The 13,870-nt window shown below is 41.1% G+C and overlaps 1 protein-coding gene across 1 annotated transcript; it reads left to right on the forward strand.

Annotated features, from left to right (window-relative positions):
- The first annotated feature begins 10,437 nt into the window (after positions 1 to 10,437).
- LOC149841857 (uncharacterized) lies at positions 10,438 to 12,861 on the forward strand. Its single transcript, XM_090001193.1, has one exon. It carries the CDS (start codon positions 10,448 to 10,450, stop codon positions 12,197 to 12,199), a length of 1,752 nt encoding a protein of 583 aa, XP_089857319.1. The 5' UTR covers positions 10,438 to 10,447; the 3' UTR covers positions 12,200 to 12,861.
- The last annotated feature ends 1,009 nt before the right edge of the window (positions 12,862 to 13,870 follow it).

Below are 13,870 nucleotides of genomic sequence, written 5' to 3' on the forward strand. Positions count from 1 at the left end.
CGATGTCTTAAAAGTGAAAGTTGATTGGAATATAACCAAGCCTACACCTCATCATACAATACCAGCCACTTTTAGTGCTAAAAAGACTGACCGCCACAACACGATCACTTGCAACAGTTTCAAGAAAATCAACGGAGAGAGAGAGAGAGAGAGAGAGAGAGAGAGAGAGAGAGAGAGAGAGAGAGAGAGAGAGAGAGAGAGAGAGGTTAGGCTCGTTGATGGAATGGCCTAAGGTGGCTGGAGTTTATATAGACCCCAACAAAATGATCAGGTGGCTGGAGTTTATATAGACCCCAACAAAATGATCTAGAGGACTCTTTGCATGAGCCCATAAAGGCTAAATGGCTGGCATGTGTTCATTTAAGGCTTCAAACAGTCACCCATATGGATTTCATGCACCCACTCGCCTTCTCAATGTGCTAAAAACGTTGAATCTAAGATTGATAAAAAGATTAGTTAAAGTCAAACCAAGACCGAACCAAACTGAACTGAAACAAACCAGCCAGACCAAATCTGAGTTCAAGTGCAAATCCAAGTCTAAGTCAAAAGTTCAAAGTTCAATTGACAAGCCCCCCGAGGGCCTTGGCCTCTAAGTCAACTTTACACATTTTAAACCTAATGTGTTTCTAAAAATATTTAATATAGAAATAAACATATTTCATAAATTTAATTTTTTCTCAAAAACTCATTTCTCAAAAAACTTAGGCAAAGAAAGTGATATTTGGTCAAAGAGCTTGGTTCAAAAAGTTATAAAATTTGAGCCATACAACAACAATCCCTCATGAAGGTCAAAATTATAACAAGAAAAATATGAAGTTGTTCGTGAAAGTCATATGCATAAATAAAAGTACCTTTTGGGTTTGAACCTCCATTTAATGTGAAAAAAGGTTTAGATAGTCGTAGAAATTAATAGCTAGGCTTTAAACTTAGTCTTTATTGTGGACTTCTTAGGCCCATTCACACACACATTTATTTCATGTAACCATATGTAATGCCTCATAATTGTTAACTTGTAAAATTTAGAAAAATTTTAAAAAATTTGTAGTTAATCATTTTCAAAGTTAAAACGATAGTATATCAGAATATTTGTTTGAAAAGATCAAGTTATCGAACCTTGGACAGGTTACAGGCGAAATATCCAGCAATTAGATTGGGTCCCCAAATGTTTCGGATTTGGGTCCGCATTTTCACACAATCATTCAAACTCATAATGATTCAAACCAAAGATTTAGATAGAAATAGTTTTATATAAAAAGTTCATATACAAAATGCCAAAATATGTTCAGGAATGAACAAACAGAGAGAATGAATTCTTGATATCGTTGTATAATCACCTATAGCAACTGTCTACTCATCATCTGGATCCCATAAAAAATGCCTAACTCGTGAAAGCCTGATAGGTACAATGATGTCACGTAGTTGTATAAAACTAATATATGTATTTATCATACTTCAATAGCATTGTAACACATGCAACTGAATGATCTGCAAATTTATATAAGTGAGATATCATTTCGATTAGCAGTGTAAATATCATGTTTTTATTTCAATATTAACCTACCTGTGGATACTCACATGACAAACCGTGGAGATAAACTGAGACTATTTGAGGGTTTATTATTTAATGTAAATTGATACTTCAAATGACTAGTTGAATCTTCTCCAAGGAAAACAATATAGCTACTGAGAGAGAATTCTTCAAAAGCCGAAAAAAATGAGGATGCATCCTAACTCTACAAAAGTTGTGAGATTTTTCACTTAGGATAATAATTGGTAGCATTATCTCCTAACTTATATGACTGGGGACGCCGAGTCATTGCTACTCGTAGAAACCCCGCCTCCATCCCCATTTCATGTCCTCCATCCCCGGTCCATACGGGGGCGAGGCAGAGTGGGGTCCTGTTTCCCCTTAGTCTATAGTCACCCCTTAAAGGATTGGGGGCGAGGCTAGGCGGGGATTGGGACGGGGATGGGGCGGGGCAGGGAAAAGCATATGTCCATCCCCACAAGGGGATAGATTTTAACCTTCATCCCTGCCTCCATCCCCGGTCCAAATGGGGCGAGGCGGGGCAGAGCCCCGTTATCCCCCGGTCCACTGCCATCCCTAATGTGAAGCCCGGAGAGAGGGCCGATATATAAGGTTTGAGGACCATAACCTAATGTGTTTAGGAGTCCGTCTTCAACTCAATCCATTATAGAGTTGTAGACAGAGCAAGTCTCTCCACGTAGTATACCATAGCATATGAGATATCACAGAGCCCATCTGGATTAGATCACATGAACCAGGCCTAGACATAGGACAACCTTATAATGTGTGGTTCAACATATGTAGGCACACACGATTTTCTAACAATCTCCCACTTGGGCCACATATGTAACCTTATAATCACACACTGTAACCTTATGAGCTCAAAAATATATCTCTACCAATCCGGTCTATTGATTATGTCAACATAGGACCAAAGCGGTCTTCGTTACAAATAACGTAATTGGACCCATCAATGATCACGTATTTCAATATAACCAAATGACATGGATCAAGTATGGATGTGAAGCATAAAAATTACATGTAATGTGATCAAACATGCCTATTTCCAACTGATCCTTTCTGAAAACTTTAGTGAGATCACAACATAATGAGTATATAATAAAACTTTAGTGGTCTTTAAACATTATCCAAAATCCGTAGCTTTGTCACAAAATTACGTAGCCATATCCCATGGTTAGATGTCTCATAACAAGCCACGAATTTTGCTGTCATGGTGGACGAAGCAATGAGTGTATGCTTAGCACTCCTCCAGGAAATAGCTTTTCCGACCAACAAAAAAATATAGCCTGATGCGGATCTGCGGCTGTCTTGGTATCTCGCAAAGTCAAAATTAGAATACGCAATGATCTCCAACTGATCTGATTTCCTGTATGTAAGCATATAATTTTTTGTTCTTTACAAATACCGCATAACCCATTTGGCTGCTTTCCAATTATCCATACCTGGGTTACTAAGATATCTGCCTAACATTCTAACAATGTACGCTAAGTCCGAACGCGTACATACCTGAGCATACATAAGACTTTCCACAACAGATACACAGAGAATTTGTTCCATAACCTTCATTTTAGATTGATGTTTGGGGCACTGAGCGAGACTAAACTTATCTCCTTTAGCAATGAGAGTATCCCCTGGTTTACAATCTTTCATGCCATACCTTTCCAGAATCCTTTCGATATAACTCTTTTGTGATAACTCAAGAATACCTCAAGAACGGTCTCGATGTATCTAGATCCCTAATACAAAAATGGCATCTCCAAGATCTTTCATTTCAAATTTCTTTGTCATAAATTCATATCAAAGTAATGCAGTATGCCTATATCATTACTGACAAGCAATATGTCATCTACATATAAAACAAAAAAAATAAATTTACTTTCACTGAACTTACGGTATATGCATTCATCAACCATATTCATCTCAAAACCAAATGAGAGGATAACTTGATGAAATTTATGATACCACTGACGAGAAGCATGCTTAAGTCCATAGATGGATTTCTTTAGTTTGCAAACCATCTTCTTGGCATCGTCTGAAACAAAATATTCTAGTTGGACTATGTATATTGTCTCATCAATGTCCCCATTAAGGAATGCAATCTTAACATCTCTAATGTAGCTGTAAGTCATAATGAGCCACAAGTGCCATCATAATCCTGAAAGAGTCTTTTATAGAAACCAGAGAGAAAGTCTATGTGTAGTCAATGCCTTCCCTTTGAGTAAACCCTTTTGCAATAAGATAAGTCTTATATCTTTTCATATTACCCGTTGAATCTCTTTTAGTTTTAAATATTCATTTGCAACCAATGGGTTTCACACTTTCAGGTAATGGGACAAGATCCCACACATCATTGTCACTCATGGATTTAATCTCCTCATGCATTGCTTCAATCCACTTTTGAGAGTTAGAACTTTGTGTGGCTTGATGGAGGTTGATTAGATCATCTTTTATTAGGCCAGTATCACCCTCACGTTCTTGTAGAAAGACAATATAATCATCTAAAATTGTCTTTCTTCTCTCTCTAGTGGATTTCCTTAATGACACTGGTTCTTGAGTTGTTTCTTGAGGTTATTGAATTTGAACTTCACGTGTAAAAGCTTGATTTTGGATAGGAAGATCTAAAGCATTACTTTGATATGAATTTATGGGAACAATGTTAGGAATGAAAATCTGATCATTGTCATGCACAACTATAGGAAGAGAAAGAAACTCTTCTTCAAAAGCAATGTCTTTTACTTTATCACTCTCCCTAAACTCAGCCCCCTCAAAGAAACAAGCGTTTTTCGTTTCGAAAAATGACTTAATCGCAGAATCATAAAACTTATAGCCCCTGGACTTTTCAGAATACCCAACAAAATTTTTACTAACCGTTCTGGAATCCAGTTTCTTTTCATATGGCTGATACGGCCTAGCCTCAGCTAGACATCCCTAAATATGAAAATGTTTCAGACTAAGCTTTCGGTTTGTCCACAATTCATATGGGGTCTTAGTTACTGCTTTAGAGGGTACCCTGTTTAAAACATAGGTTGCAGACTTTAATGCTTCTCCCCAGAGAGACTTTGGTAAGGTAGAATGAGAAATCATACTCTTTACCATATCCTTTAAGATCTTGTTTCGTCTCTTAGCAACACCATTCATGCTATAAGTGCCTGACATGGTGTACTGGGGGATGATAACACATTTCTCTAAGAATTTAGCAAATGACCCTAAACGTTGTTTACCTGATCTATTACATCTATCATAGTATTCACCACCACGGTCAGATCTGACAACTTTAATCATTTTGTCAAGTTGAGTTTTAACTTCAGCCTTAAATGATTTGAACACATCTAGTGATTAAGACTTTTCATGAATCAAATATAGGTACCTATAGCGAGAATAGTCGTCTATGAACATAATAAAATATTGTTAACCATTCCAAGAAGCCGTAGAAAAGGGTTCACAAATATCTGTATGGATTAGTTTTAAGACGTCTGTTATCCTTTCGGCACCTAATTTCCTTATGTTTATGCATTTTTCTTTTATAGAATCAACACAAACCTGAAAGTCAGTGAAATCAAGAGAATCAAGAATCTTATTTGACACAAGCCTTTCAATTCTTTATTTAAAAATATGACATAAGCGCTTATGCCATAACAAAGCAGAATTCTCATTTGTTAATTTTCATTTTGTACCACGAGAACTTAATTACAAGGATTTATGAAATGAGGCAACAATATCAAGCAAATAAAGGTTATCAATTGTAGATAAAGAACTAGTCCCAATAAGATTTGAATCAAAAAACAATTTAAATTTATTATTTCTAAATAAACAAGAATAAGCGTATTTGTCCAAAATAAAAATAAAAACCAAATTATGCCTAAAAGACAACACAATAAATGTTTCTTTTAAATCTAAATAATATTTAGTCTTTAATAACAACCTAAATGTCTCTATTGCCTTAACTTCAACTGTTTTGCCATTGCCCACATAGATGAATCTTTCAGCATCAATTGGCGGTCAGCAACTTAAGCAACCCTGCATAGACACACTTACGTGAGTGGTAGCACCAGAATCCATCCACCAAGTTTTTCAAGAACAAAAGTCAAATTAACTTCAGAACAAACCAAAGTAAGAAGCATACCTTTCTTCTCACGCTAGGCATGATACTTGATACAGTCCTTCTTCATGTGACCCTCTCTTTTGTAAAAGAAACAACTAGACTTTGGGTCTTGATGTCTTTTCTGTTTCATCTGCGATTTAGAGTCAACTGCAACTTCCTTAGTTCTTTTATTTTTCTTAAACCTGTCCTTATAGGTTACTGTCAAATGAGCACTTTTAGTCTTCTCTTGCTTCATCTTATCATCTTTTTGCACACATTGTGAAATGATCTCATTAAGAGTCTATTTTTTCTTCTGGCAGTTATAACTGATCTTAAACTGGCTGTATTGTGCAGGAAGGGATATCAAAACCAAGTGCACGAGTAAGTCCTCAGACAACTCTAACCTTAGTGCCTTGAGTTTTGAAGCAAGATGAGACGTCTCCATGATGTACTCCCGAATATTTCCTTTACCCTTATACCTCATTGAGACAAGACTCAAAAGAAGAGTACTAGTCTCAACCTTTTCATTTTTTGGAAAACATTGTTCAATTTCTTTAAGAAAACGTTTGACATTTGCCTTTTCAGACATGGTGCCCCTGAAGGATTCAAGAATTGTACGTTTCATGATCATGAGACTCATGCGATTAGATCGATCCCACCGTTCGGAGTTCTTTTTATCCTCAGTAGAACTCCTATTCGTAAGAACAAGTGATTGATTTTATCGCAGTGCAAGATCCAGATCCATACATCAAAGTACAATTATAACATTTTCTTTTCAATTCTTAAAATTGAAACCGCTCAAAACAGGAATATAATTAATGTTTACATATATCATAGAAGCAGAGATATTAACTGAATAAAGAACAAACAAACTCACGATTAACATTCATATTCACATGCAACAACATAAAATAACATATTCAAACAATGGTGAACCCTATTACAAGATACCCAACACAACATTGACACTTAGTCTTTGGACAAAAGCGTTAGCTTGTAAGTGGTACTACTCACAATACAGTAATCAAAACATGGACAATTAGTCCTGTCAAACAATGAGCCTTTCTTTGGACCGACTCGTCATTCACATGGAAAACTGAATAATTGTCCCATATTTATTACTAAAAATATATATTTGGGTTTGGCCAAATAGTAATCTTCCTTTGGGCCGATCACATTTCGCATAAACCACACACATATAAACATTATAATATTTTAAAATGAACTAACCTACACAATAGAGGCCACTTTGGCAACATATTGATTTAATTAATTTAATTTAAAATATTGAACCTAGAATTAGAAATAATACCAACATTCAAATATGTCAATAGATGCGCATGAACAATGAGACAAACATAATAACATACATGGGATGAAAAGTAGCTGAATATCAACCCACCAAAGTGAGCCATAATGCATGCCAACTAGCCCTATAAAATCCTCAATATATATATATATATATATATATATATATATATATATATATATATATATATATATATATATATATATATATATATATATATATATTATGGCTTGTGCATGGTTCAAAAACTTGTCTGATCCGATACGGGTCAAACCGAACTTGTTATACCCGGGTTCAACCAATGCCTCATCGGGTTGAGTCTTAACAGGCCCGAACCACATAACCACATCATACGACACAGTTTAGTCCGCTCAGCCAGATAGGGACTAAACTGGGTCAGATGCTCACGGATGAAAGAAAACTTGCCCGGGCCCCAAATAAAGTTTGATCGGTTAAAGATCAAACTGGGACGAGATAGAATGCAGAAACTGACTAAAATAGGTTATCGAACCACCTGTTTCGGCTGGAATGACTTAATGGGCACTTAAGTAGTCGCCAACTTGGTCGACTGGGAACTGAGCCGGTCCCATCTTAATGCTCAAGACATCCTGTATCAAATTGTCGAACCAAGCCAGGATCAACACCCAAACAACCCTGTACCAATAACCGAACCGACTCAACAAACTATCCCCGTTGAAGACTGTCAAACCGTTTTATGCCAAATGGTTGAACCGACCTAGGACAAGCAGCCTAACCAGTTTGCATGACAAAATCGTTCAAAGGTGTACTAAACCGATTGAGAAGCGTGATTCTCCCAGATCACTATAATCGTTGAAGATTGAACCAGTCAGCTCACCCGACCAAACCACACGAGGTCCAGAACGGACCTCGATACACACCAGTGGATGACTGAACATAGTGTCGTAAACTACCACCGACGGGGGAACCGAACCCAAAAATTGACTGCCGCCGACAGGGGACGAAGGTAGAACCCGATGGCATCCAAAAAGGTTTGAATGGCCGGCGAGTCAAGCGCATCTGGTGATGGTCAAAAATGACCCCAAATGCTGATGAACTCAAGCTTGGGCGAACGTTCGAGCATATGCCGTCCGGCGCGCTGAGGGACAAGTGTCCGTTCGACGATTTGAACCAGAAGTACCCCACCCGACAACCATGAAGGGGAAAAACCCCTGTCCGGCCGACGAAATCTTGATGAGGGCAAGTCCCTTGCCAACAATGGTGGGAAGGGGGCGAGCAGGGAACCAAAACCCCATGGTCAGCGCAAAACTCTCTCAACCAGGGATCGATTTAGATCCCAATGTCCGGTAGGCAGACAGTCGATCCAGGCCAAAACCATCTTCGCTCGAGAGGCTGACCGACAACAAGATCGAACCTGATCATCCGGTCGCCAGAGCCATCCAGGGATGAAAGCAGGCAGACACCTATTCGGCGATCAAACTGGGTGTCTGTCCGTTCGGTAGTCTGAATAGGGGTAAACCATGTATTACTCGACGCCAGACCAACGATCGGCGAATTGAAGAAGGGCCCAGATGCCCTTTTCGTCCGATCTGCAAATAGAGGAAAGGCCCAATGGCCTTCCTGTCCGAAAGTCTAAATGGGGGTAACCCCCTTGCCACACGGCGGTGATTCGAAGATCGTGATGGACCGTTGTCGAAAACAAAAATATGTATATAAAAAAATCGTATTTTCAACGATTCAACGAAAACATGCGCTTTGATACCAATTGTTGGATTATAAATTCATCAAAAACTTAAAGCGAAAGCGATACCTGAATCCATAGCACTCCGGTTGATCGTTGACGGGTATGATCTTCCATAACCTGTATATTTATCCTTTTTCTAAACCTAATGAGAGAGACTAAATCTCTTTTTGACTTATGAGGAGCTTGGAGAAAGTGCCAATATATAAGGTTTGGGGACCATAACCTAATATGTTTAGGAGTCTGTCTTCAACTCAGCTCATTACAAAATTATAAACCGGGCAAGTCTCTCCACATAGTGTACCATAGATACCACAGAGCCCATCTAGATTAGATCACATGAACCAGACTTAAACCTAGGACAGCCTTACAACGTGTGGTTCAATGTTTCTATCAGTGTATTATTGTTTGTCTATATTTCTTTCTTTTGGTTTGGACAAACATGATTATAGTGAATTAGTACGTTTTGTCTCTGTTCAATTCATAATACTGTTGAACTGGGCGGGCTTGAATGTCTGGAATAACAGTTCCTCTGCCTTCATTAGCAGAATCCTTTTGTTGGCTATTGCAATAACACCTTTTCTTGTCACATAAGAGCTCTGCTTATCTAGTAGGCAACTTGTGAACGTGACCAAATTGACGGGACACCATGAGTTCAAAACCCTTGGAGGGTGTCCTTTGCTGCAAGGTTAAAGCTGGGTGTACTCCCTTGTGGACAGGATAGATCTCGAGCCTTTTACCAACCAGAGGTTTGCTAATGTGCACTTGGTGATTGCAGGTTTTCCCTTGGCCTAGCAAAAAAGAAAAATTACATATTTTCTTGATGTAAAGTTATTGAAAGTAAACACGGTGGGTCTGATCTAGGAACCGGTTTGAATTTTGTAGCTTATTCAGATGCCTTGTTTTGCCCACCTGAAGAGTGGAGAGGACATGTTTGTTTTTGGTAAGTCTCAAAGGAGCAGCAGCTCGTGGCTCAACTTATGTTCAGCTCGGAAAGAGCTTGCTTGAACTCGTGAAATAGGCTCGTCAAGCACGAGCATGAACAACCAATGTTGGGTTCAGCTCGACTCATATAAGCTCGTTAATTAATAATAAATATGTTTTACATATATTTTCTGTCACAGAGGGAAGATGGTTGAAGTGTCCGGATTGCATGACCTAAGTGTAGAATTCAAATCTTATTGCTTACAAGTTTGAAATATTTGTTTTGTAATGAGTTAAGAGTGAGCTTGGTTTAATATGTTTAGGGCTCAAATTCTATTATTTTCAACTTTAAAAAAATATATGTTTTTTGTAAATGAGCTAACTCGGCTCGGCTTGACACAAGAAATGAGCGGGGCTTGAACACCCTCTGTTCGGTTGGTTCGGCTCGTTTAGCAACCCTACTATTGAGTATGGAGTGCAAGAGACATAGACCCAAACTTGACATATCGAGGCTCACCTGAACCACACACAGTCCCGAACTCAATATGGTTGTATTGACCTAACACGTTTCTTCTGTTCAGACCCAAAATTCGAATCACACCAGTTTGAGTTTGACTCCAAAAATTAAACAAGATGTTAAATTAACCGGATCCAAACTCAAACTCGAGAAAAATATGAGCCACCCTAATCGGTTATGGCTACACTTAGCCGGATCCAGAATTAGGTCCAAAGGTTTCTCTGAAAGGTTTCCACGAGAGAACATATAACGTATCAAATGAAATACGGTTTCGGCAAAATAATATTTGATATCACGACAAGATCGTGAAATTTAAAATATCGTATCCAATTAGCATTCTCGATTAGATGACGAGAGGATCCGATCCAAAATCCGACCCGTTCAAATTCCCGCTGGGCGGCGCTTCCTTCCCCGCTCGCCCTCTGCGTCAGAGAGGAAACGACGCTCCGCTTCAGAGAGAGAGAGAGAGAGACATGATGATGAGGGTTTCTAGGGTTTCCATCGTGATGAGGGTTTCTAGGGTTTCCATCCCCACCCGTCTTCCCAAACCTTCCTTCTTCTCCTCCCTCTCTCTGCCGTCCATCTCCGGGGCGTCCTCCGATCCCACCGTCCGCATAAGCCCTAGCAAAACCCTAATTCTCACCCGAGAAATCCCAGCCGTCCATCTAGGATTTCTCTCCCGATCGCTCCATGTAGTCCCTGAGCGGCTGGCCGACCGGCCGGAGGAGGCTTCCCTCTCCGACGAGGCCAACGCCGTCTGCAGGCTGCTCGCGGACCAGACGGACTGCGCCGCGGTGGCCGCCGTGCTCGACCAGTCGGGCGTCGCCGTCCGCGCCGAGCTCGTCGAGGAGGTGCTGAAGAGGCTCGGCAACGCCGGGATGCTCGCGCTGGGGTTCTTCCGGTGGGCGGAGAGGCAGGCCGGCTTCCGCCACACCGCCGGATCCTTCCACGCCTTGATCGATGCCCTCGGTAAGATCAAGCAGTTCCGGTTGATCTGGTCCCTCGTCGACTCTATGCACAAGCAGGGGCTTCTGAGCAGGGAGACCTTCGGGTTGATCGTTCGGCGGTACGCTCGGGCGAGGAAGGCCGACGATGCCGTCCGGGCGTTCGAACGGATGCGGGAATTCGGGCTGGAGCCCAGCATCCCGGACTACAATCGGCTCATCGATACGATCGGGAAGTCACGGAACGCCGCGAGGGCGCAGAGGGTCTTCGAGGAGGCGAGAGGGAAGGGGTTCGAGCCCGATCTGAAGACGTTCACCATCCTGATGGAAGCTTGGGGAAGCCAGAACGATCTGCAGAAGGTGAGGGAGCTCTACCGGGAGATGAAGGCATCCGGGTTCGAGCCCGACGTTGTGACCTACGGCATCCTGATCGGCGCTCTCTGCAAGGCGAGGATGTATGATGCCGCCGTGAGGGAATTCCGGGAGATGCAGGCGAAGAACCGCGAGCCGAGCCCGCACATCTACTGCACGCTGATCAGCGGGCTCGGGTCGGGGAAGCGGCTCGACGAGGCGATCGGATTCTTTGAAGAATCGAAGGCGAAAGGGTTCGTTCCGGAGCTCCCCACTTACAATGCGCTCATAGGGGCTTACTGCTGGGCGATGCGGTTCGAGGACGCCTTTAGAGTAATGGCCGAGATGCAGAATTGCGGGGTCGGGCCGAGCTCCCGCACTTACAGCATCGTTCTACGCCACCTGATCAAATCGGGACGATCGGAGGAGGCGTATGAATTGTTCAAGAAGATGGTGGAGGATGGCAGGTGCGAACCAGATTTGGATACATACACCATGCTGGTGACCATGTTCTGTGGAGCTCAGCAGGTGGATATGGCCATGAGGGTGTGGCAGCAGATGACTGCAAGGGGGGTAATGCCATGCATGCACATGTTTTCGGCATTGATCGGTGGGCTCTGCGACGAGAACCGGATGGAGGAAGCCTGCAACTACTTCCAGGAGATGCTGAGCAAGGGAATTCGGCCACCGGGACCGATGTTTAGCAAGCTGAAGCAGTGCCTGGTGGAAGGTGGGGAGAAGGATTTGGCTTCCAATCTAGCCATGAAGTTGGAAAGGCTGAGGAAGGTCCCCCTTGGTGGGTAATTGTTGCCGATGCTTCGATATAAGAGCTTTTGTTGTCAAAATGCTGATCTTCAGGGTGACTTTTCAGGCATCCATTGACAACCAAAACGTCCTCTTGCTGGTTGATAGTGGGTGAGTTGCTATGGGTAAACCAGTCGTTGCCTTGCATCTTCCAAGTGCAACCGCAGGGAATTCTCATTTTAGGCCGGCCTTAAGGGGCGCTGTTTCGATGAACCAGTTTATCCAGAAAATCAGGATAAGTTGGGATTTTGCGTTGTGTAGCGGTAACGTCTTGGGTACTCCTGGATCATATATGGGAAAATCAGAAAGGATTCTGAGTTTTTTATTGGGTGTGAGATGTGTACTAAATTTGATTGATTCCATCACACTTTTCAGTCTCTGCGGCAACGTCAGTTGGGCGCTGCTGTGATTCTTCAGCCCGTGAAAGCTGGTCACAGGTTCACACCCGTGACCAACTTTCATAGTTTTAGATGTATAGAATCAAAGTTGACAATCGCAATCACAGATTCTAATTTGACGTGTTTGTGTTGCCTTGTGAAAGTTTGTAATTTGTAATCACAAGAACTTGGGAAATCTCACTTTCACAGGGCTTTGCAACCGTGCCATCAATATCTTGTTTGAACATTCTTCTAGACATTCATGATATTAATGAAAAGGGAAATTTTGTGACTGCCTGGTTGTGGTTTAAAAACAAACCTTCTTGATGCGTTTGTCTTCAACACGAGGCCATTTCACAGTTTGACTTGTGGAAGGTGTTAACTTTCATTATATAGGATATTGGTAGCTCAGCAAGATAGTCCAATAATGATTTGAACGGGTCAAATCCCCTTCTAGGAAACCAAAATCAACTTGGACGGTTATAGGAAAACATTGTTAAAAGTAATAAAGCGAAGGTGCTAAATGTTCAGATTTCTCGTTGTCGGTGGCTGGCTGTAAATGTTATCATGCGACCCTGATATTCATGCTCTGTGTTTGTGTCAGGGAGTGTCTAGGAATTGCTACAAAGAAAGATAAGGGTTGACCATAGAGCTTTTCACAATGAAGACTGAATTATCAAAGTAATCAGTTTTTATTTAATTTCAACCAGACAGGTTCAGGAACCTTTCTTAAAACTCTGCATGCTATTTGAATGGGAGGAAAACGCCAGGCATTAAGTTGAGTTTTATTGTCATTTAAGTTGGGATGAAAAACAAACAAGACTTGCTGGATTCCAATGCATGGGGAAGATTTTAGACACCTGATTTCCAATTTCCCTAGATAAATTAAGGTGAGAAAATTAGCCTCTACGAGATTCAGTGCATGGAATGGAAAGAACACCAGATTTGCAGGTTCTTTTAGAAAGAGGTATCCATTAAGGTGACTTCTTCATAGTCTGATGGACGAGCATTCTCTGTAAACGACCAAATTGAGAAGAGGGAGGTACGATCAAGGAAGAGAGTGAAAAGCTTCAGCACAATACGAGCAATCTCTGTAAACAACCAAATTGAGAAGAGGGAGGTACCAGCAAGAAAGAGACTGAAAAGCTTCAGCACAAGAGTTGCTACCTGCCACACACCACATATGTAAATATATTTGCTGTAAATTGTTAGGAATTAGAGGATATGAATGGATGGTGGATTTTTTTCTTTAATTTACAGATTAAATAATGATGGCATTGTAGATCTACACACT

This window comes from Nuphar pumila, chromosome 3 (assembly GCF_984573655.1).
Source record: "Nuphar pumila chromosome 3, dmNupPumi1.hap1.1, whole genome shotgun sequence".
Classification (NCBI taxonomy): Eukaryota; Viridiplantae; Streptophyta; class Magnoliopsida; order Nymphaeales; family Nymphaeaceae; genus Nuphar; species Nuphar pumila.

Excerpts from the sequence above, each read along its gene's own strand:
- LOC149841857 (XM_090001193.1), top strand. The coding sequence starts at position 10,448 with ATGACGAGAGGATCCGATCCAAAATCCGACCCGTTCAAATTCCCGCTG.